This window comes from Pteropus alecto, unplaced genomic scaffold (assembly GCF_000325575.1).
Source record: "Pteropus alecto unplaced genomic scaffold, ASM32557v1 scaffold63, whole genome shotgun sequence".
In the NCBI taxonomy this organism is placed as follows: domain Eukaryota; kingdom Metazoa; phylum Chordata; class Mammalia; order Chiroptera; family Pteropodidae; genus Pteropus; species Pteropus alecto.
This window is the reverse complement of record NW_006434897.1, coordinates 5,521,477-5,547,492: the sequence shown is the minus strand read 5'-3', so window position 1 is coordinate 5,547,492 and position 26,016 is coordinate 5,521,477. Positions and strand designations below refer to the sequence as shown.

The following is a 26,016-nucleotide window of genomic DNA, read 5'->3' as shown; positions in this document are numbered from 1 at the left end:
ATACTATGTATTTTTTAAAATCCTGTAATATTTCATGATTAAGTCAGAAATAAGGCTATCAAGAATAATATGTTCCCACCCTCCAAAAGAAAAAAGACAAATAGTTACAGCCCTGACAAGACAGAAGTCATATGTGAGGTTTTATGGTATGAAAAACAACTGGCTCAACTGTCAGAGCCGTTGCTGTTATAAACAATGAAGCTAATGCTGTGCTCACATAAATAACTGGGCTACATCAAAGTGACATTCTGGCACCCTTGGGGAGATAAAGTATTGTAATTCAACATCTCGGAGAATGTGTTCTCAAAGGCATGGAAGAAATTTTGCACATACTAAATTAGGTGGCAGTGATGGCAACACACTTGCATATTATTGTGTCAGCGAGCACTTTCTTCTCTGCCCTGTCCCCAACTATCTCAAACAGATGGTGGCCACGAGAAGCACAAAATCTGTGCATTTTGTCTGTCAAGCTCTTTATGTTGAAAGCATAAACAACAGTCTACTCTCCATAATCCAGGCATGAAATCATATCCAGTACAAATAGAAAAGGTTTAAAGTTAAGCCAAGATCTAAGATCAGAGGAAAAGTACATTCTGGAGAGGTTTCTGCAAAGTTTATTAAATGGAATCAAGGATTTTTTAAATTCAATGATTAAAAGCAAAATTGGATAGATTAAACTATTATCATTTCTCTGGGCTGTGGCGAATGCTGGTATGTATGCCATAAAGAAATGGAACAGGTGTGCCCAAGGCTAAGTATCAAGTATTTCCGCAACTTCAGGAGGTTAGTTTCTTCCATTAGCAACTAGCCTTTCAACTTTAAGAACTCAGATTAAACTGGATCTAGAGTGTCTTAATTAAAGTGAGTGCGGGACTTGGATAAGGTTCAGTTCTCTTCTTTTTAATTTGTTGCATCACACATCATCAAAATTCAAGATACACAGACTTTTCCCTCCCTACTAACTGGCCTTACAGAAAACTTCCATTTGGTCAGAGTGACTAGTAAAAAACCCAGTCTGTACCTTGCAGATAAAGACATAAGATTTAAAATATCTGGTTTCACCACTGCTTAATGAAACATCAATAAATTATTTTTCACTTATATGTAGGATTTTCTAAATAATCTCGGTATCGCTGTTCCGATTTCATATTTTGTAACAGGAAGACAAATCCATGACCTAATTGTGGGTGATCAACGAGCTTTGTGTTAAAAAGTGTGTGTGTAGGTATGGTGGGGTGGGCAGGGGGGAAGGGGTATATGAAGAAAAAAGGAAAAGAAACAAAAAAGAAAAAAAGGAAAAAAACAAAATATTTTAAAAAACAAAAACAAATCTGATACATGATTCACAGTCTCAGGAATACTAAAGAGGATCACTGTTAAACTCATACAGACTCTGTAAACTAAGAAGTTATTTAACATATTAAGTTTGCAGAATTTTGCTTATATTTGGATGAGAAAAGTGTAAGGATATATATTAAAATTATTTATACTCACATTATATCAAGTTCTGATATACCCTATTTTCAAGTAACACGAAACCAAGTGGGCTTGGCTTTTACCATTTTCTCACCAATCTTCATCTATAGAAGTGAGAAAGCAACCTAATCTCAGAAATAAAGAAGAACGATACCGCGGGTTTGAGTTGTTCATACAAATAGAATTCTTTTCATGTAAGCAAAAAAAAAAAACCTCCTGAAGCTGAAAAGGAAAAAAGTTTAAGGACATTTCCCATGTCAAGCAATATCAACAACTGCAAAATTTAAAACCTGGGATACTTTTTACATTTAGATTTCTATTACTACTATTAATTCTCTATGCTATCTCTCTCAAAGTCATTAGATCTCTAAAATAAATGAAAATTACCATTATCCAAAGTTATGCTTGAATTCTACATCTTTTAAAAGTGGAGAACATTGGTGAGCTATTTTATGCTGGAGGAAGCAGTATATCTAGCATAATGACAGATATTAAGATAAATTTGGGCTCCTAGTTCTGCTAATTTGTGTGAACTTAGAAATGTCATCATTCTAGGTCTTGTCTTCCTCAACGGTAATAAAGCAATAATAACAACTATTTCAGATGTGAGAGGGTTAAATGAGGTAATATAAGTATACAGTCCCTTGGATGTGTAAAAAAATGTTTCATAAATGTTAATTATTATTACACTCCCTTACATGGTTAAAAGAAATAAAAGTATTCATTCATTCAACAACTATTTAGAGAATACATACAATGCTTTAGATCTACAAACTCTTGTGGTATGAAAGATACACCCAAGAATAAGATTCTTGCCCCAAAAGAGTTTCTTATGGGTGTTGTTCACAGGCAAATAGGCAACAGAGTACCTTACGATTAGTGCCATCAGGGGTGTTCATGGCCCCCAATAAAGTCTGCATCCACTGTGCAGAATTATCAAACAAAAATTTTCTTATTCCTATGATTTAAACCAGGGGTCCCCATCCCCCAGGCCATGGACCGATTACCAGTCCATGACAGGTTAGGAACCAGGCCACACAGCATGAGGTGAGTGGTGGCAGGAAAGTAAGCGAAGCTTCATCTGTATTTGCAGCCGCTTCCCTAAGCTAGCAACACTGCCTCAGCTCTATCTCAGATCATCGGGCATTAGATTCTCACAGGAGCACTAGTCCCCGGTGCCAAAAAGGAACCACTGATTTAAACCTAGGGTTGGCAATTTTGTTTTCTATAAACGACCAAAGAGTAAACATTTTAGGTTTTGTGGGCCATGTGGTTTAGGTTGCAACTACTCAGCTCTGCTATTGTAGCACGGCAATATGACAACATACTGACAACATGTATACAAATGAGCATGGCTATGTGCCAATAAAACTTTATTTACAAAGACAGGTAGTGAGCCAGATGTGACCAAGGGCCACAGTTTGCCAACCTCTGGTTTAAACCATATACATCAATTAGCAAAAAGTAGTTATTCTTCATGAAAAGCATATATGAATAAATCCAGGTATCTTCCCATATAAAAGATTTATTTTTTCATCTCAAGATGAAAGGAAAATGGGAAGAAAGAAGAGTTTTCACAACCATGCACTTGCATCGACACTGGAAAGCTTCTAACATGAAAATAAATTTCAATAAGAGGACATTTAGAAGAAAAGAAAGAAGGCAGTTAATGGTTGTTACTTTGATTCTAAATAAAAATCTACTTGTTATCCAAAGAGAAAGAACATCTACACACTTCACACCATAGTTTTGACAATGGACAGCTCCAGTCAGGCCTTTATAGCAAGTGGACTATTTAGTTTAATGATGTTAAATAACAGGGGAGCAGATGGCAATAAAACATTATTAGAAGAGATGAAACATATACAACTGGTAGCAGCTTACTTATTCATATAAAAATTTAAAAATGAAACCAATAAATCTATCCATCTTAGCTAGGCAAATCTAGTTATCGCGATTTATTACTGTAGCGTAAAGCCTACAATGAAATTTGGGATGGCTGTAGAAACAGTCATTTCCTTTCTCACCCCTATCTCCTTTAGACTTCGAATAAAAGATAGAATTTATATCCACTTATAACTGAGATGCACATCATTCAGTCTTTGATCTAATCAGATCTCACAAATATATCTGAGTCTTCCTTGAAAAAAAATAACCAATCTTCCCAAAGTTCTGTCCATAATGAATAAATAAGCTTTTCTTTAAATTGCTAAAATGCAGCACATACTAGAGACAAGGTATGATAAAGAATCTCAGCAAAATTTTAAAAATGGAGTTTAGATGCAAAGAAAATATTACTTGAAACATCTTAGTAGTTGCTAGTCACTAGTTTATCTTCCTTATGCAAGGCAAGAATCTTTTCTACACTATCCCTAAGAGAGGTAGTCCTTCTTAAATATATTCACTGCTGTTATCTTATGATACAGAAAAATGCACTATTTAGACAAAATAATTGGGTTCAAATCACTACAGCGCTCTGGACAATTCTTCTGACTTCTCTCAGACTCTGTTACCTCACTAGTAAGATATCCATTTAAAATTTTAATGACATTATCTTATTGTACACTCTGAATAAAAAGATAGTTTCAAAACTGAAAGAGTTATACAATGTCTAATGTCTAATGTTAAACGATAAAATACTACTAGTATATTAGTAATTATTATTACTAATCAATGATACTGACCATTTTACCATTAAATGGGGTTGTGTGCTCCCTTCAAAGCTACCTATTATATTTCTGAGTTTCAAATGCCCAAATGAGAATGATGAGTATTTCCCAAGACAGGATGCAACAACAAAAAAAAGCTAAAATTAATTATTCGTTTTGTCTTTTTCCCTTTTTGATTTGAACATAAGGATCTTCAAATGATCCCAATTTTTCTATTTACAGCTTACCGTGTTTCTTCAAAACACGATTATATTTTTTAAAAAAATCACCCAGTTTTACAAATCTCATTTTCAATTATGAACCCTTTACTATATAATTTAAAACTGTTTCATAAAGAAAAAAGTAATTCACTAAAAAAAAGTTTATATACATATTACATGATACATATTAAAAAAATAATGCCATAAGTTGAATACAGGGAAATTAATGTTTGTTCAATAGGGAGTATCAGATTAACAATGTCTAATATTAAATGATAAAATACTACTAATGTATTGAATATGTCACCATAATATCCACTAAATGCCTTTACTTTCTTTGGTAGAACGTCCGCCTCCATGGACACATTTAACAACGACAAAAAAAAGAAAGAAAGAAAGAAATCCATTACTTTCTTACCAACTTCATGGGACAAAATAATAAACGGAGTTGTGTGTACATACAATTAAAGAAAGTGTGAAGGTAGCATTATTTTAACATGCTATAAGAACTGCTTATGAAAATAACAAAAGGAAAGATTTTAGCACAGCTAGACAACACTAACTATTGTGAAAGAAAACAACAAAGCTTTTTATTTTCAACGGCTCTATGAAATAAAGTCACTTCTCTATAGAAAACAGCAATTATAGTATTAACCAATACTGTATAGCTCAATGATTTTCTGAGTAAGGAATTATAAGTTATTTCTTAAATACTTATCATAATGTTAATACATTTAAGTATCATTATAAATGCTCTCAAAATCAAAATATTTTAAAAGTGAAAAGGAAGAAAAAATCTGTAATAAATGAAAAAAAATTAAAAGCCTATCTATGGACTTAAAGCTTTCTGCGCTACATACATAAGTATGTATGTAGTGGACAACAAAAGTACTTAATTTTTGACCAATGAGGCTCTATAGAATTTTTCTTTTGTCTTAGAAGAAACCCCTTTTTTATCTCATAATGTTTATTTCCGTGACAACATATAGCACAAGTGCTTCTTGCAAAGGCAAACAGTGCAGTGAGGATCATGCCAAAGCTACTAATGTCATATTTGCAGGTATAAGGAATTGAAACTCAGTACATAAAAAAATGCTAATTTGGGGGAAATGCACTCGCCTGAGGAAATGCTACAAAAATAGACGTTATGTTATAAAAATAAATTTTAACTTGTTTCTCAAGTATAAGATGTAATCTACTCAGATTTATATTTCGTAATTAGACACATTACATACAAATCCTAAAGATATATTCAACCAATTTTCTCTGCCATAACCTGACTTACTAAGAACCAAGTATAGCCAAGTATAGTTTCTCCAAAGCGAATACGATCCTCTACCAGCATTTTAGCAGAGGATAAACAATACTCTAGAGAGAATCAGGCCTGCGGGAGGAGCAATGGTTAGAACTTGCATCCCAGTCAGTGTAAGTGCTCTGCGTTCTCCTGCCCTTAGAATTCTCTCCACTCACTGCCACTGCTCAAAGTATATTCATTAGCATCCTGTCTATACTGTATTATCTCAACAACCTCTTAAAAAGAGTCTCTAAGACTCCACTCTTAATCTTTTACACTGTGGTCATAATGATCTTTTAAACACATTAACACTAGATTGAGCTTTTAACAATGCAGATCTGACTGTGTTACTTTCCAGTTTCCAAATCTTTTAACAGCTTCCTTTCCACATTAATCCACACTCCTTACTTTCAAAACCCTTTCTGACCAGACCCCCATTAACCCATCCCACTTGCCTTCTGACCACTCTCCAGTCCTGAACATATTGAGCTACTTGCCCTTCTTCCAAGAGGCCAAGTTCTCTGAGAGCTTTTGCATATGTTGTTCCCTCTCCAACTTGGCCTCTTCCTAAAAATATTCAATGAGTATTGATGTCATGTGATTTTACTTTAGGCGCAAACATTAACACCTTATTCCTGCATAAAATACGACTCCATTATAAACAAATACATATTCTACCTCAAGACCGTATCACTGAAACTTTATTGGTCTCTTTCTCTCCTTTTCAACGACCCAGACCCCCACGCCTCTGACCTGGACCTTGTATTTTGATTTAACCCTTTGCACCTTTTTTGCTGATTTCTGTTATTTACTAGTTAAATTTTAACTTGCATCCAAGTTAATTTGTTCACAGTGACAAAATGGGTGAATATCCCTAATATTTGCTTTGCACTCTACTGCTTGGTTCCTTATTTGCCATAAATTCTCACATTATTTGAGGGGGAAAATGCTATCATCAGGTTTCAGATTTATTATTAAATTTTTAATCACTGGAAATTAATATAGTACTAGTTACAGCACTTATGTTCACAGCTTTTAAGTTGTACAGGAGTTTATGCTTCAGGGAGAGTGGAGTCCCCTTCTCCTTAAACAGTATATGCAGTTTTTAGTGGCAGCCTTTGACAGACAGCACGTCCACTTTTGTACAATGACTGTTGTGGCCATTTCAAGTCTAAAAGGAGGAAATAACATTGTCTTGTGAATCCCTCAAATTATATAAAGATGTACAAAGTAAGACAAACTGACCTATCCACCTACTCATTTACTCACTCATTGACCTTTACTTAGGGCCAAGAAACTGTGCCAGGTGTTAGTTAGATGTTATAAAACCAAGATTAGTAAGATTTAGTCCCTGTCTTTAAAGGGATCTAAAAACAATGGTAAAAGACATATGTAAACAATTATGTCAATGCTATAATAAATCCATCATCAAAATTGTGTAGGAACATAAAAGAATAAGCAACTATTTAAGAGGGCTCAAGAAACATTCACAAAGGAGATGACATCTAGTCTTAAAAAGTGAATAGAAATTTTTCAGGGGTAGAGGGTATAAAATCATTTCAAATAAAAGGAGCAGCTTATACAAAGTGCAGAGGCGTGTGCCCAAGGAATGGTAGGAGCTTATGAACTTTAGTGGGACTGGACTATAGGGACCATGAGGAACGACACTACAAAATGAAGCTGGAAAAGGCTGGCATGAGGCTGTAAAGGGACCATAGCCCTGTTAAGAAGCCAAACATTTAATGTGTGGGCAGCAGACAGCCAAAAACATTTTCAAGCAGGAAAGTCACATGAGAACTGTTTTGTTGGATAGTAACAGTGTAAGTTATTAATGCTAGCACTAAAAATAAAAGGGGTGAAAACTTAACCTCTCTTGAGTACCCTCTATGTATCAAGCATCTTGCTATATTATTTGACTTTCACAACAATGCTATAAAGGACTTTTTTAGACCCTTATTTTAATAGTAAAAGAAATTAAAGGCGCAAAATGCTCCATTGGGGGAATATCTCTGGATGTCTGAACTTCAGTGCCATGGGGCAGATATTCTTGTTCTCCAGGGGCCACCACCAGTTAGCAAACTGGGTTCGATGAACAATAGGCCTAATTTAGCAAAGCACTGTTTTATTCAAACGAATTAGTTATCCTCATTTTGTATACAATTAAACTAAAGTTAGAAAACATGTGCTTCTACCATGTAATGGCTCTTCATGCCTCTAATACTGGATTTGTGTAAAACAGCTGACTGTATTTGGTAAGATAGCAATATTTTATACATATACTTGCATCAGATGAACTAAATTTACCTAATCTGGTGTCCACAGCCTAAACAGAATCTTAGGAAAAACATTACATAGCAAATTAGGTCACCTACATAAACATAGGAACATATTTTTAAAATTATACCATTAAATTTACAAAGATTTTGAAAATATCTAACCACTTATTATATACAATATGAAGGTTTCAAACATAAAATCTGTCAGACATACAAATATAGTGAATTAAAAGTTTAAAAAAATACAAATCCCCAATTCTAAAAAATAACAAGAAGGATCTCAGTTTTTATGTGTTTTCTAGATCAAGTCAACATTTCTAAAGGGACTATTGCATCTGAATTATTAAAGTCTAACCAAAGATACAGGGCAAGGAGGAAGTAGTTTTGCAAGCTTACATAAAACGCGAGCTTACATAAAATGCAAGCTTGGAGTCTTACTTTTTTGTGTCTTAATACTTTCATGCAGACTATGAACTTTTGAACATTTTGCATCCTAAAATATTTAGTTCTTTGTCAGTCACTGGCAAGCTTGTGTATGCGTGGTGGTATGTGCTAAAAAGATATGCCTTAGAAAAAGATGATCCAACCTACGCTATAATGCGGTTACACACGTAGTTTCAACTGGTATATCATTCCTGTCTTCTTGAAAGATTTTTGGAAAACATAGGCAATATAACCCCACAAATGAAATGATCTAAGATTTAAAGTCAGAATTTCAGTGGACATGACAGATTCAGAATACCCTAGTAAGCCTTAAATTTCAATTAGCCCTTTTAACAGTCTTTTTCTTTAAAGCTATTATTTCGCAACTACACTAGTCATCACCCAATAGAAAAAAGTATGTCTAAAATACTTATTTAAATAAATGACTTTCAAATCTTTTAATTACAAAATACAGCATAAAATATACTTTACATGCTGACCCCAAATATGTGTTTGTATGTATATATATAAACACACTTACATACACAAGTATAAACTAAACTCACATTTTCATAACATGATACCTACCCTTAATATATTAAAATATTCTTATATTTTCTATTCTATTTCATCTGTATGAAAATACTAGCTATGACCCATTAAACTGATTTCAGGATCAACTAAGTGGGTCACAGATGACAATTTAGTGATTTTGATCTTACCCGTCCCACCCAACTATAGAAATTATTTTTAAATAACATCACTGGGAATAGCCACTCTTTGGCAATGGGGGAAGAAGGAGATAATTTTTTTTTCTTTGTTTACGTACACTAGAGCAAAGCTGTGAATTATCAAGAGAGAGAAGCCTGAAGTTCTCTTGGTGAGAGAAGTAACGCCACCAGCCTTAATGCTTTACCCAAGCCCACACTGGCCCAACAACTTGGCTTTCTAGCTTTTGCATCCCTTTGGTTGACACTGCGGTTTTCACAAGTGAATTGTGAAGAACATAACAGCCCATAAAGAGACAGCTATTACCTTCTAAATCAAAAGAACTTTTTAGTTGCATTATGAAGCCCTTGAAACTAATTATAAGACTAAGAGTAGATTCTGAGATTTTTCTTTTTTTAAATATGGCAAACTGTTAAGTAGAGTCGAATAAAAGAATTTGAGGGGTTGGGATTTATTTTACAATTTTTACAAAATAGTGTAAAATAAGTAATTTTTATATAACATAATAACTTATTAAATGTCAGTTGTAGCACCTAGAGCAAGATAAACAGCAGGAGTTCTGCAAATGTTTTCTGATTTGAGCCAAGCATCCTGATGTAATTCAATTATGACCTCACAATGGAAAATATATTTTCTTTTTATAATAGTAATGCTTTATAATGTTATATAATGTATAATGTTTTATACTGTTAGTTTTGCTCAAATTAAATTCACTTACATGTTTTGTAAAGAGCATAGTATTTTAAATACTAACCAGGTGAATCATGATTATAGTTGCACTATTTGCCTGCTTCAATTATTGTAACAAATTAGACTCAGAGAATAAAGGATTTTGTCGCCCTCTTGTGGTAATTTTGCCATAATGTATTCTCCAGGCATTCTACATAGATTGGAATTTCCTCTTTACAGTCTAATAGGCAGAGTGCTATTTTGACTATGGTTTCTGAATTTCCAAAAGCAGCACATATATTTTCTGTCCTCCACAGTACATATACTTTGTGTCCTCCCTTCAGTTTCTACCACAGAAATTTTGTCTTTTCCTCTCTCTTTTAGGAAACATTCTGTTCCTTTCCAATTACCATATCAGAAATTTTTCTGAAAGATACTTTTGGTATTCCAATGTACATAGAAAATAATTACAGCAAATCTCCATCATCATGGGTAAGATTTAAGTAAATGGAAATAATTTAAAATGTACAAGCTGAGCTGTCAGAATTTTTCCCAAGGAAACAGGTCTTGCTAGGTTAATTAACAGTCCAGAAATTTCAGAGACTAACGATATTAGTCTAAATATTTTAAGTATTCAAAAGTAATAAAGTTGTCTTTTCTTTAAAATCGTCTAGGTCATATCCAATTGGGAGCAGCAGGAGATGAAACTGTGAAGTTAGTTGGGGCCAGAATGAAAGAGCTCTTATAAATGATAAATTAAATAGAACATCTACAGCAGTAGAGTGACATGAGCAAATTAGTTTTAGAAAGATAACTTGCTGTAATATGGAGGATGGACTGGGTGACAAGGAGGTAGGGAAATTAGTTACAAGTTGTTTGCAATGACAAGGGCCTGAACTAAGGTGATGGAGAGGAGACAAATTTGAGAAATACTAAAAGTGGAATCATTAGGCATTAAGTACTGTGAGACCAGGGGGTGAGGGTGGGAGGTCTTAAGCTTCAATTACAGTTTTGGTGACTGGGTGGATGTACCATTCCAGAGCTAGGTCATGATATTTTCGGACATATTGCCTCTGAGGTGCCACCTGAAAACAGCAAGTACGTCAACAGGGTTTGCGGATGTAAAGTTCAGGAGAGAAAGGACTATTATCAGTGGCTAGATAGTAAAAGAAATATTGTTGAGAGATCATCCAAGGAGAGGGTGAAGCATGGGAAGAGGTGAAGGCTAAGTGTGGGACTGACAACATTTAAGAATAGTCCTCTTAAGAGAGGACAAAGTTTACAATGTCCTATCATTGTAAAGGCTAAGTGTGGGACTGACACCATTTAAGAATAGTCCTCTTAAGAGAGGTACTTTAGTCCTATCATTGTAAACTTTGTTTTCACACTGGAAGAAACAGATCATTCGGTCTCCTTACATTCTGCAGAGCAGAAAACTGAGGGTCAAAGAGGTTCTCTAACTTTACTTAAAGCTATTTATCTGTGGAAGTGAATGAAAACCCAGGTTTCCAGACTGACCCCAAGTTGTTCCACCCTAATCATTTAAAAGTTCTCTTTCTAGTACTGTGTCCTCTTCCTGCTTCTGACTTGTAAATGTTCAGGATGAGAAATAAAAGGTCTTTCTTCAGTAATTGTTTAATGGTAATAAATGCTTCTGTTGTTATTTTGTATAGATCATCAAAAACTAAAATGTTATTATTTTCAAGGATAAACTTCCAACAATATAGTTCGATAATAAGACCCCAAATTTATAATTCAGCACATACTTCCTTAATAATCTGGGAAACAAGGAAAAGCCTAATTCTATAATTAGGAAAAGCAAATAGCAATAGTATCAAGCACACAGAGAAAATGTTTACGAAACACTTCAGAGAGGAAAATAGCTACAGCTATCCTCTGCAGTCTGTTTAAAATCCCAGATGGTTGAGAATGGGCTTCACCAATTCTATCATATACCCCAAAACACATTTTCATAATTGCACTTAAGAAAAGCAAAATGCAAGGGAGTTCTTTGCCATACCTGCTTGGTTTGGCCGTTGCCAGCTTGGTGACTTGATGGTGCTGGTGGATCCTAGAGGCTTGAAGGCAGCAGCAGTTGTGAGACCAGCCACCCCTGGTCTGGCAGAGGCTGGGCTTCCTGGCCTCTCAGGCATGCTCCGTGCTGAAGCTACTGATGGAGCCAAATGCTGAGAAGGCTCCTGGGTGTTGCTGGAAAGAAAATAAGAAAACATTTTTGGTGAAGTGGTAGCAATTTGACCCAAGCAATGATCCTTTCTTTTCTAAATCTATTGACTCTCTAAGGAAAACAAAAATAGTAATTAATTAACTGATAGTAAAACAAACAAACAAACAAAAAACTCTAAAACTAGGACTCAGGGACTGCCTCTCTTTAAAACAGAAAAAAAAGAATAGGAAAGGAAAGGAGTCACATTACATTTGTTCAATACTTTGGAAATTCTCTTTAGAGATCTACCATGAGAAATGAGGCTACTGAAAAACTTATACAGCCAATCCTTTAAAATAAGCTCATTTCCTCTTTCTATTCCTCTCTATTCTCAACACGTTATCATCTAGATTAAAACAATTAATTACTGAAGAATCCCTGATAATTTCTATGAAATGGCACAGATATTTCTCCTTTTCCACATTCTTCTAGTATTTTATGAACTAAGTTTCTCTGACATCTCACCAGTCTCTCTTTTCGCTCACATACCCAAGTACTCTCTCATTCATTCAATAAATATTTAAGCGCCTATGCCAGCATTGTGCTATGCACTGGCCATACAGTGGTAAATAAGAGACAACATCCTCAGTCTAACAGAACTTCCACTGTTCTGTGTTCCTAATAAAGGAAAACGGGAGACAAGACTGCCCTTGTCCTCTTTCAATCAGTTATTTGTTTAACAGGAGGCTTGTCTGTGCTGGTTCCAGTTTGATTCAGAAGATCATATGGCTTTTATTACCTGGTTATTTGTTACTTATTATTATATATTATCATTTCCAAAAAAAATTTAAAGTACCTCGAATTATAAAATAAGCACTTTGGAATAACACACTACTACAGCAATTTCTCTCAATTGAAATATAATAATAATTATTATTATAACAACAACAACAATAATAACACAGCCTACTAACTTTTCAATAGAAACTGAGGTACTGGTTGCTTAAAAAATTCTATGCACAGAAACTCAATTTCTTCAATGTCTGAAAGCAACAGATCGATAAAGATAGGATACTATATTATTAATGACATCAATAAAATAAATACCATTAATTCTACTATTTAGGTTGAGATTATTTCGAGGAAAAGAAACTTCAAATTCAATCATGTCCACCATAATACCAAATGAACAAGAATACCTAATTTCTCCAACAACTCTTGAATCCTGAATAACACCTAACGAAGTAGGCCTGGGGCTGCCTAGCCTTACGATGGCCTACTTGTAAGTTGGCCTCGGATGGCATTTGGGAACTTGGCTAGTAAACAGCTCCCTACAGTCACATAAAACTTTCTCTAAAAAGACAGGAGTGGCTCACTGTGCCTAAACTATATAAACAATGTTGTTTATGCCGAAGAACTTCTTTCCTTCTGAGAGTCTGGAATTTCGGTATGAATTAGGCACAGCGTGCCTACACATAACAAGCCCCAGTAAAAACCGTGTCTTAGGTGGTTTCTAATGAGTTCTCTGGTAGAGAACACTCTGCATGTTTTGTCATAACTCACTGCTGTAGGAATGAAGCACATCCTGTGTGACTTCACTGGGAGAGGGCTTTTGGAAACTCGAGTCTCATTTTTTCCAGACTTGGTCCCATGTACCTTTTCCTCTTGATTTTGCTTTGTATTCTTTCACTGTAATAAATCTTAGTCATGAGTACAACTATATACTGAGTTCTGTAAGTCCTCTAGTGAATCATCAAACCTGGGGTAGTCTTGAGGCACCTCTGATGCTAAACAGTTTTGAAAAATCATACTAGAGCTATTTTAACTTTCTTGAAACATTTTTCCCTATTGTTATTCTTTCAAATTCAAGTGTAATAGAGCTACTACCTTCTTTTATCATCTCTAATCAGTTTAGTGAAAAACATTCTATATAACGAAAAATTTAAGCACTTTAATAATTTTTATAACAACTTAAAAGTGAAAGACTGCTTGCTTACTTAATGGCAATGCTGGACACGGTTATCGATAAACATGAGGATAAATAATATTAATGGAAACAGTGTAGGCATTATAGCATAGTGGTTATGAGCACCTTATAAAAGCTTTGTGATGGACAAATTATTTTATTTCTCTAAGCCTCAATTTTAAATGGGAATAATACTTTGCTCATAAAAGTTTCAAGAGGCTTAAGTACAATAATTATGTACAAAGTGCTTAGCGTACTCTAAGACACAATATGAACTTGACGTGTGAAAAGAATAATTAATGTATTTAAATAATAAGATCTATTTTCAATATTTTTACACATTTCAAATAAATGATTTTTTAAAATAATACATAAGTATGTCATTTTAATTCTAGGGTTAATTACTAATGTGGATTAAAAAAATAATTAATAATCATACAGTCACAATTCTGAGAAAATTTATGACCAAGCAATATTAAATGTTACAGATGAAACAAAAGCATAATCTGGAAATAACAAAACCTAAATTATCATTTAATGCTTAATGACCTAAAAGAACTGAAATTTAATTCTAGGAGAGTTGCCAGACAGAGAAAGTGACCAGGATGATAAGAAATCAATACCAAGCCTAATGAAATTTGGTTGAGGGAACTGTTAATATTGGCCCAGGATATTAAAAAAACTCATGAGAAGCATAATAGCACTCCTCAAATATGTGACAGTGAATTCACTCAACACGGCTACATTCTGTTTGCCTAAAGTTGAGTCAAATCTACAGTGAGATAGATTTGATTCAATAAAATATGGAAGTACCTCCTAATACAGAAAATCATCCAAAGGCAAAAATTTGTTCCCTAACAACATCTTTCATGAGAGGCCTGTCCAGCAGAGGATGAAAGTGCTGTGGAATGAATTTAACCAGTTAGAGGTTTGGAGGGCTAAGTCACACTTCAGCATGACATTCAGAGCCTCCTAAGATATAGCTATAGCCTACCTGTCCAATTGTATCTCCTACTTCTTTGCTATACAGACTATATTCTGGCCATGCCTCCTCCCTGTCCACAGTTCTCCATTTTTTCCAGGCTCTATATAGAAGGCTCTCCCCCCATCCCCACTCTCCTTCTGCACTGATCCAAATCCTATTCATAATTAACAACAGTATCACTAACAATAATATCCATCATGCACTGTGTATCATGCTAAGCAATAAATGCATTTTATTTAATCACTCAAATCTTCTAGAAGTATAGAAATTTCTTCCTTCAATTCATGGCACATATTAACTGCATGGCATATAGTTACATTCTGATTTGTAATAGCCAGGCTTTTTTTTTTTTTTTTAATTAAAGTAATTTCTTTATGTATCTTGTTTCCTTCATTACATTATAAACTATCTAAGATTTGGGCCTTTACTATGATGTTGGGAATATTACTTAAATTTAGCAAGTTTCCTCATTTGTAAAATGAGATAAAAATATTATCTTTATTCCAAGGTTACTGTAATGATTAAATAAAATACAATAAGGTAATACATGTAATACAAGTAAAGTACTTATCACAGTGCTGAGCGCAGAGTATATGCTCAAGAAATGATATATTTTGTAATAAATATCTAGTTCAAATATCTAGCGATAAGTACATTTACTAAATAAACACCCTTCATCTGTACTAATAATTTTAGTTCTAAATGTAATCTATGGATAGTTTTGGTTCAGAATTTTGAGATGTGACACAATCTTGTCTCCTCAACTCAATTTAAAATGACACATATATTTACTTAATATTCCCATGGAATAAGAATCTCATAAGCCAAAAAATGTTTTCATTTTTTTATTGTATCTTTTGTATATAGTCTGCATATATTTTCTCCCAAAGACCTAAGATGTTAGAATCTTAAATAGTACTCTTTAGATACAAAGGATCTGCAGTAGAGTATAACGAATTTATAAAAATCCCAAGTTATAAGCAAGAAAATTATTTCATTTGTTTGAATTCAGGATCGATCAGCAAAGTTCAATATTCTCTGGGGAAACAGATTTCTATTTACTTAAAATATTTAATGTAGTAATGAAAGAATCTTAGGGTTTATCTAGACAATCATATATCTGAATACACGATGCCTAGGTCTCTAAAAATATTCCCCTTTTCCCCTTAATTTTTAACTATTAGCTACCATTTAAAGAAAATACATATTAGGTATCATATACTAAATATTACAGAATTAATAAAGTCATTGGCCATATTATTTTATATTTGAAAATAAGATATTATTAATAATCATTAACAGCAAAATATTTTAAATTAATAACTAATTTATTAATATAGTATGGCATAATTACTTAGATTGGTATCTTATTTCTGAAATCATGATTCAAATATATTTTTTCTACATTCAAATTGTTAAAGGTATACCTAAATTTTAAACAAAATTAAAATGCTTTCAAAAGCTTCTAATGAGGAAAACAGAAAAAAATCCATAAATACCCTTGGCTAATAACTCGGAAGCTAAAAATCAAATATGGTTATTTTAACTAGCCTAGCAAATAAACAAGCACTGAAATGAAATGTTAGATTAATATGAATTCCATCTAGAGTATACCAAAGTTTTTGTTTCATATTTCAAAAACTGAAAATGGAGAAAAATACACTGATAGAACAAAGATTTCTTTTCAAAACTGAGCTAATAAAGAAAGAAAAGGAAGAAAAATTTACTTTCAGTGTCAGCTACGTGATTTATCTTGAGTTTACATTCCTTTCTCATGTTTGTTTAACTATTACAACAAATAAATTTCAGCTGCAGATTGAGAACTGTTGGAAATTTTAAGTCTATTTTCAAAGGAAAAATTCTGTTTCAAGAATACTCTTAAGGTAACTTTTATTCTAATTACATGTTTAAATTTTTTAAAAAGCCAACTAACTGCATATCACAGGTTTAATTATCAATATTTAAATTAAACAGTTTTTACACAAAGTCTTACAGAAATTGATACACTAATACACAGACTCTTAAGTAGTGGGAAAGGAATATTTCTGAAAGGGTCATAATTATAAGCAGCTTTCTATTTTAACAGATTTTCTGTCAGGACTCTATAAAGAACCTAGACATATAGAGGAATCATGAGTCTCCTTCCTTCCAGAATTCTGTGTTTACAAAAAAGTTTTTCGTATTTTCCTAAGCAAAATTCTTTAACTTAGACTTTTTGTACCAAAATTAAAAATGCTAAATATACTATAATGGAAAGAAACAAGTTTGGTATTATACTATACTATAATTTTAAAGGTTACTGTCATACCAAAGCAAACATCAGGGATAAAATATCTTTGACACTAACCCAACCACTCTTTTTGGTACCCAGCTCACTGAGTTAGCAAGGTCTCTTCAGGAAACCATGGTCCTGGTTTCCAGAACACCAACTGGTTTATCTTGTCAACAACCATTTCCCTTTCCCAAACAGCAAAATATACTTAGTTTGTGCCAACTGCTCTTAATAAAAAGTAGTGATAATAACTATTAACACCTGCTCTAGAAGTGGGTTCATGCAGTGGGTTCAGTGAGTCTCTAACTGCAAGCACACTTTTTTTTTTTTAATAAGTTTATTTAAACAATATGCTTAACGTAAGGGAAAACTATCTAGGATTCATTTCTTTTAGAGTAGTTTATCTCTTCTTAAGACAGACTGCCCTACATGTAACAACTATATACAAACAAAGTTATAAAGTTGTCCCTGGTTTTACAATGATAAATGAAAAACATTAAAATTCTCTAATTAAATAAGGTATGCAAGAATTTTTATGATGGTTTGTTTTGTTGTTTTTTTTTAAACAATGAGAGCTAAATAACTTACTGGAATAGAAAGATAAGAGCTGAGCCGCTAATGAAAAAAGGGGTATTTTTGCAGAATCAGTATTTTTCCCCACCCCATTTCCATTTGTTGTTAATCAAAACATACCACTGGCCATGATGGACCTCGAGATAATCATGCTAAGCGAAATAAGCCAGACAGAAGAAGCTGAAAACCACATGATATCACTTATATGTGGGATATAAACCTAAAAGCAACAAACAAACAGAGACTCATGGACAAGGATAATAGACTAGCAGTTACCAAAGGGTAGGGGTCAGCGGGGAGTGGGGAGGTAGGTGGGGTGGGGTACAAGGGGTCAAATATGTGGTCACAGAAAGAAATCTAACTATGGGAGGGGAACACAAAATTCTATATTATATGCCTTATTGTTAAATGTACTCCTGAAATTTACTGGATTTTGTTAACCAATATCACCAAAAAAATAATGAAAAATAAATTTAAAAAAAATTCACTAGGGGCTTTTCTGAGAGATGATGTAGAACATTCCATTAAGTCCTCAAAGAGACCTTTTATTCCAAGCATGGTCAGTAACCTGTCACTGTACAGACTTAGCCGTGACAATTAAAGATTTCTGCTCATTTAACACTCACAATTCCACAAATACAATTTCAGATTTTTTTTTTAGAGCAAAATCTCTCCCTGTCTAAACACCTCCCTTAAAATTTACCCAGAATTATAATTAAGTATATTGAAAACCTCCATAAAAATAGGTAGGATACAAACACGTGATCAATAAATAACCTACATCATATCAGGCTTTTACTAATTATAGTCACAGTGTACACTTTGCCATTAATTTTATGTTCTGTCAGAAATCGTTTTATACAGTTATTTAATTAAGATTATACCCTTAGTCTTCACACCTGTCAGAATGGCCATCATCAATAAATCAAAACACAACGCGTGCTGGTGAGGATGTAGAGAGAGGGAACCCTCGAGCACTGCTGGTGGGACTGGAAATGGTACAACCATTATGGAAAACAGTATGGAGGTTCCTCAAAAAATTAAAAATAGAACTACTTTATGACCCAGCAATTAAACTTCTGGGTATTTATACAAAGAAAACCAAAACACTAATTTGAAAAGATACGTGCACCCCTATGTTCACTGTAGTACTATTTACAATAGCCAAGATATGAAAGCAATCTAAATGTCCATCGATAGATGACTGGATAAAGAAGTTATGGTGTGTGTATGTATATATGTATATATACATACACACAATGGACTACTATTCAGCCATAAAATAAATGAAATCTTACCATCTGCAATGACATGGATGGACCTAGAAGGTCTTATGCTAAGTGAAATAAGTCAGATAAAGACAAAGAGCATATTTCACTTATATGTGGATTCTAAAGAACAAAATAAACAAACAAAATGAAAACAGACTCAGACACAGAGAATAAACTAGTGCTTTCTAGATGGGAGGGAGGTTGGGGGGCTAGATGAAAAAGGTGAAGGGATTAAGTAGTACAAGTTGGTAGTTACAAAATAGTTACGGGGATGTGAAGTACAGCATAGGGAATGTAGTGCCACGTGGGTACTAGACTAATCAGGAGGATCACTTCGTAAATTATATAAATATCTAACCACTATGCTATACCACTGAAACTAATATGAAAAAATATTGTCGACTCCAATTGAAAACTAAAAAAATTAAAATAAAATAAGATTATGCCTTTAGTAATAAACATTTGGAATATTTTTAATATGCTTAATAATTTTGGGCATAATTATAAAGTTTAGGAGAAAAATTAATTTTCATGTTTCATGTTTCCTAGATGTGGCCCAAGTAAAACCTTCATATTTGAGAACTCTAAGATAGTAGCCAAACAAAACCAATTATTTTATTACTCTTTTTCATTCTTTCAAAAGGTATAAAGGTATGTCTTACTAAACATTTGACTATTCTAGTATAGCAACATCCATGCAATATAAGATAGGGTGCTACTGTAATTTGAATACTTGCACAATTACTCATAATTTCATACCAAACATCAAGTGTGCTAATAAAAGATGTCACAAAGGGTTAAAAGGCAAGTTAATAACCATATAAAACAACATGCTTGTGCATTAGCATTGCATTGAAATTACAGTTAATTTAATATTATAAATTTAAAACACGATCAGCTGTAGGATTTTCTCACCTGGCCTGTTAATATGGTGTTTAAGTGTTACAGAAAGCAGTTATCTTTACAGCAAACCACCACTTGTGTCATCTGCTCCCACTGTACCTTGTTTTCTTAACATGGATAGAGCCAGTTGATTTCCTCGAGGACTGGAGATATGAAAAAGCTAAAGGCTTGGAAACAGGGCTGATGCAAAGTGCATCCAGGAGTGAGTGATATTTTTCAGGACTGGAGAGCCTGGTGAGCATTTAGAAAGAGTTTTAAGTTGAAAAATCATACTACCAATAGCAGAAAGTAGTTTTTACAGTCTGTGATTTGAAACCTTTTCAGAGAGACATAGTGATAAAGACAGACAAGCAGAAAGACAGTAGAACTAGCACTAGAAAGAGGATGAAAAGAAGAGCTAAGAGTCCATTATATTATTTTACTCGTTAATATAGAATTGATTAAATTTTCACCAAAACTGGTCAATGTAATCTTTCAGAAAGCATTTAAAGCTATAAAAGACTACTAGAAATAAGGTATAAACAAAACACCACAAAAATAAAATAAGGTATAAACAAAACGCCACAAAAATTGGGAGGAAGGGGTGTCGCAAAGAATAATTAGGTTTTAGATCATCCTCAAATATAATCAATTTGTGGGAGAAGATAAAACCAACAGACATTTAAAATACCAATACATCCTTGATTTTGTTCCAGATATAAAAACCAAACATTATAAAGCTCCAAAAATCAACAGGCACACAACACGCAATAATCCATGGAACTGAGAAGTATCATATATAAGTGGCAATCATAGAAAGAGATAAAAGCATGATTTAAAGCAAAATCAGTAATAAACATTATGGGATGTAGCTATAATCTAGACAAAATGTCCACAATATGATTAAGATCTCATAACAGAGCTGTGGCTGTTTCGAATGAATACGTTTTCTTTGAGGTGACTTTAAGATGGTGAAGCTCTGGGATCACATCAGACACACACTGTACATGTAGTTCTACCTGGTTTTTGCGGCAATAACGGCAGACACAGTAGCAGCTGCACTGCTCAGAAGTGCAGCACTATATCTAGCAGGAGAAGAGGTAGAAAAGTTTCGAAAACCTTCCAAAGAACTTGTCACCACATTTCTTGTGGAGCTGCTAATTAATAGGTTTTTAAGAAAAAGAGAAGAGAGGAACAAAAAGGAAAATGAGAAGAGGTAGCATAATAAAGATAAGGCAGTAACCATCCTGTATTAATATTTAAACATACAAATGTAATGTGTCAGAAATATAATAGAAGTTGAGGTTGTTTACTATTGCTATGATTTTTCTCAGAAATTAAAATTTGACATATGATCCTCTATAATAACTGACTTTTGAGATACAAACACTTTTGAATGTATTTAAGTTCACTGTCTCTAATTCTATTTAAAATCAAATCACTATCATATAACAACACACATTTGAAAATTGATTTGTCAACAACTAAGTAGAAAATAAACCTAAATATGAAGTTTGAATTTCTATAAGCAGAGAAGGAAGGAAAGTTATGTCGAGTTTTCCAAAATGTCTCTATATTAAGCATTTTACTTTAGAGATGATAAATTCCCAGAGCCTGACATTTTAATGTTTTCAAGAAAAGCAGGTACAATTGGCTGCCTATTCAGAAGCAGCAATACATATTACTAAGAAGAAGAAATAACATTTAAGATATTGAGAGTAAAGCTATTTGGGAAAGGCAAATGCCTTTGCAAAATAAAAAGCAGTTACAGTGAGTGTGATGGAAACATCACCTTCCCTGCAGATGTTCTATATTTCTATTTTCAATTAGCTCTATAAAGATTCAAAAATGCTGGTAAGAAATTTTATATTCAGAACTCTCATTACTTAAAATAATAATTATTTTTCTTTGGTCTTTTAGAAAAGATCAAACACCTGGATAGCAATCAACATTTCATCATTAGGACTGTAATGATTAACAAATTAGTTATCAAATTGGAATTGAGAATTTCTTTTTTATTAAGTAAAAAGAAAGTCTAAAATGCATAGTGTGAAATTTGTTGTCTCTCTTCTTCATTTATGAGTACAAGTTATTAATGAACATCCACACTATACCATGATCATTGTTTTTCAAAGTATGCGAAAGTGGTCACTTCGAACATAACGTAATTATGTGCCAAACTCATCCAAGGTTAATGAGTACGCAGACATCTAAGGCTGTGAGGGCTGACATAAGTCTTTTCTCCCTGTCAGAAGAATTTGATAATCCATTATTCCCAGTTCTACTAGTTATAACTTTACAAATAAGTAGAAGGCAAATTAAGAAATGGTGGCAAGCCACTTTTTAAAACAAATTATACAGAATTGTTTAACTTAAAGTATAATTTTTTTGCAAGTTTATAATTTAATTGAACTGTATGACTAGGATATGTTTTACCAGGATATGTTTTAACAACTGTTGTGAATGGCTTAAAAAGAAAAAAAAAAAATGAGGCTGGAAAGAAAAAAGAAAGATGCTATTAGTGGCAGAGCAGGGTAATATGAATGTCAGGCAAAGTGGAAGAATAAAGTTACCAAGTGATTCAACTCCGAGTTTCTCAATTACGCTGAACGCTTGAGGCAATGGCTACTATTTGGGGGAAGTAATGTCAAATAAGAACTAGGAACTTGTCTATAAAAAAATCAGCTAAAAAATAAATCAGCTAAATTATCCTTTTCCTTTAAGAAGAAAAAGAAATGGTAGTGAATTTCTTTTATCATATTGTATCACAAATAATAACATAAAAGGACTTAGTATCACCAGAGTCCAGCAAAATCTTATAAGAATGAACTCGAATCCCTTTAGAATATGTCTGAGTACCTGGAACATATGATCTCTGTCGCTCCTTTTTAAGAGTTGAATGCTTTAGTACACTTATGACAAACTCAAGAGAGCTGACTTTCCAAATCACAGTGAATAAATGAAAGACACAGATTTCCTGACTCTACATTAGAACTTAGAATCTAAACAAAAAATGAAAAATATAAAAAGCAGTGTAAAGCGGTGTTCCAAAGCTGAGTGCCAAGCTTTCTTGTCTACATATTAATGATGTCAGTTCTGTAATCTATGATCACTTTCTTCTTTTTAGTCAAACAGTTTTAGTATTTAATTTCACCACGAGCATTAAAATTTAGACATACCAAGAAGAAAAACTCTACCTAGAATACGTAGTTACTTTAGAAAGTGTGGCTACTTGACTACCAATATGTAAAACCTGAGCAGTTGCAGGCGGGTGAGGTCCACTCTTAGGTAGGTCTTCCAGAGAACTGTCAAACCTAAGTTTTCAGAAGTAAAATAAACAAGGCAAAGGAAATATTAATAAAAAGTACTGGCTTTATCACCTATACTACCTTTGAAATGTACATCGCTTTCACTTTGGGAGTATTGCTAGTTTTTTTTTTTTCCAGCTTCCTATCTGTACAAGGCAAAAACCAAAACCAACACCCTCACCACAACCAACAACAGGCTGTTTTACATCCAATTGTTTTTTAACATGGCTAATTCCACGTGATAAAAGATTATGCTTACCAGGGAAGAAAGGTGGATGGGAATTCCCATATACTGTATTTTGCATGCTTCAGGGAAACTTAGGCTCCAAGAAATTAAGTTGTCCAATATCATACGCCTAGTCAGGGTGAGATGAAATTTGAACCAGGTCTGTCTGTACCATTTCCATTACATAATGCTTTCCAGCATCTTGTGGGGCGGCTGCCTAAATTATATACTACAAAAAAGCACCTAGGAATTTCTTTTCAAATCAGAATGTTGTGTGTATAGATCTGAAATTATTTGAACGTTGTTTACCTTGATATAAATAAAGTATTTTAGCTATTCATACAACAAAAATGTTTGCCTGCAATTGTGTTCCTTTGTTTATTTTTATTTTGTTTTTCTGATGCCTGTACCATTTTTTCCTTTGAATGCCAAGATCAAATGTTAGAAGAACTACTACCAGGTAAAGAAAAGATGAAAAACTCAGTGTGAGGATTAAAAGAAGAAAGCCACCGAGCATAACACCAAAATAAATAGGAAAAATATAAAATTACCCACTATTAAAAATTAAAAAGACTGTATATAAAAAAGACTAGGTCATATTATACTGACTTTCAAATGTAAAATGTAACACTGAGATAAAGAAATAGGAAAGAAGAGGTTACAGTCCCATTTTTTATTTAGTATTGGTCATACATTTACCAGAATGTTGGGAAAATGTAGACAGCTTAGGAAAAATGTCATGGTAGAACTAAAATATCATTTAAGAGGTAGGAAAGAAAAAGTTACCAGGATAAGAAATATAGTCCTATAACAGGTCAGCAAATCTGACTCTCCAGCCAAATTTAGCCTGATATCTATCTGTCTTTGTATGGCCTAGGAACTAAGAATGGTTTTCATACTCTTAAATGTTTTTTTTTTTTTTAAATGAGAAGAAAAAGAATATTTTGTGACACATGAAAATTATATGAAATTCAAATTTCAGCAACCATAAATAAAGTTGTATGAAACACAGCCAGATTCATTCAGTTACATGTCTATGGCTACTTTCACGCTACAGAGAGTTGAACCGGATCATTACAGAAGAGAATGCATCCTAGAGAATATCGTATCCACACAGCTACCAGAGTAAACTTTTATCAATAGATATCCATGCCTGCCTGTTGCTTAGACCTTCCAACACAGCTCTAAGGACAACTGGGACCCTGTACTACCTATTCTCCAGCCTTATCTTACTAAGCTCTTCCTCTCCCTCTGGCTTGTTCCAGTCCACAAAGTCTCCATTGAAACAGGTCAAGCTTCTTCCCACCTCAAGGTCTCTGCTGCTCAGTCTACTACATTTTGCTTTCTATACCCACTTCCCTATCACACCTTTACTAGGTTAATTCCCTTGTGTCCTTCTGACCTCAACTTAAGTGTCACCTCCTCCAGGAGGCCTCCCTGATTCCCCAAATCATTTTAGGTTGCCCATGTCATGTGCTTCGTATTCATAGCACCCTTTTTCTTCACAGAATTGGTTATGACTGTAATTAGACAATTTGTGTGGTTATCTGTTTAAATCTGGACTCCCTCATTAGATTAGAACCCCCAAGGCCAAGTAACCTGATGTTTACTGGTATAAATGAAGTGTAATAAAGTGCTTACCATAAAGTAAACAACAAATAAGTATTTGTTGAATTAATGCATGAATGAAATTTATTGTTTTTAAATCAGAACTCACTCACAATATACATATATTTCTTGGAACACTTGTGTACCTTCTAGAGACTATACTGTAATTCAGCTTAAACAGATATTACTGCCTAAGAAGAGACAGATCACTGATCTCAAAGAGTGACTAAAATTCCAAAAATATCTTTTAAAATGTCCTTTATAATATACAGAATTATCAGTATTCTTAGAAAAAAAAATAGTTACAAAGAATTATCAATGTCTACATATTAATGTATAATAAGGGCAAGTAAGAAAAGAAAGTTGAAGTTGAATCTGCCAACACCTCTATGCTGATTGGAAAATGAGTGCCACCTGAGATTGGAAACAGTTCATATGAGTCACGAAATAACCTTCAAAAGCCAGATATCCGCATTTCCAAACAAATGAACTTGGGACGTTTCCCATATGTTACACACTTATTACCTATTCCTTTGCTTAGGTAATCTCTAAAAGTACTAGGCTTAAGAAAATCTTAAACTACCTCATTTAATATGGAACAGACATCAATATCTATTCTCGTTCTGTCATTTGCTAATATTTATTCCTCTTAGGGTTGGAAGAAGCTCTGATTAATAGCACCTCTGCAGCAGCCAGACCTTTTGCTTTGTCTGTTACTTAAGTGAGTTTTTATTTCTCACCAGAGAGGTATGAAGCCTTTCTCCTTCCCAGACATGTCTGGAGAACTGGGCTTGCACAAGTCTTTTTGGCCTGCTTTTCTCAGGAAAAATGAACAAAGAGCATTTGTGCATCATCTTTCTTTGCAATTGTGCCTCTCTTTGCACAATCTCTGTACTAAGTCTTTCTATGCAATCATGCAATCTATGCTAACATGAGGAAGCTCAACAGCCATCTGTGCAGGTAAAGGAGGTATGAAGCCGCCATCTTACTAACTTACCATCCTGACCACCCTGCTAGCGACCTCT

At 33.7% G+C, this 26,016-nt stretch overlaps 1 protein-coding gene across 4 annotated transcripts in view; it reads right to left on the bottom strand.

The window, feature by feature from the left end:
- PDLIM5 (PDZ and LIM domain 5) overlaps positions 1-26,016 on the bottom strand; it is a 181,920-nt gene that overhangs the window by 26,070 nt on the left and 129,834 nt on the right. For all 4 annotated transcript variants that reach the window (XM_025046026.1, XM_025046025.1, XM_006910739.3 and 1 more), the window contains one exon: positions 11,757-11,944. In XM_025046026.1, the coding sequence (XP_024901794.1) occupies positions 11,757-11,944 (188 nt within the window). The remainder of the gene's footprint in view (positions 1-11,756; positions 11,945-26,016) is intronic.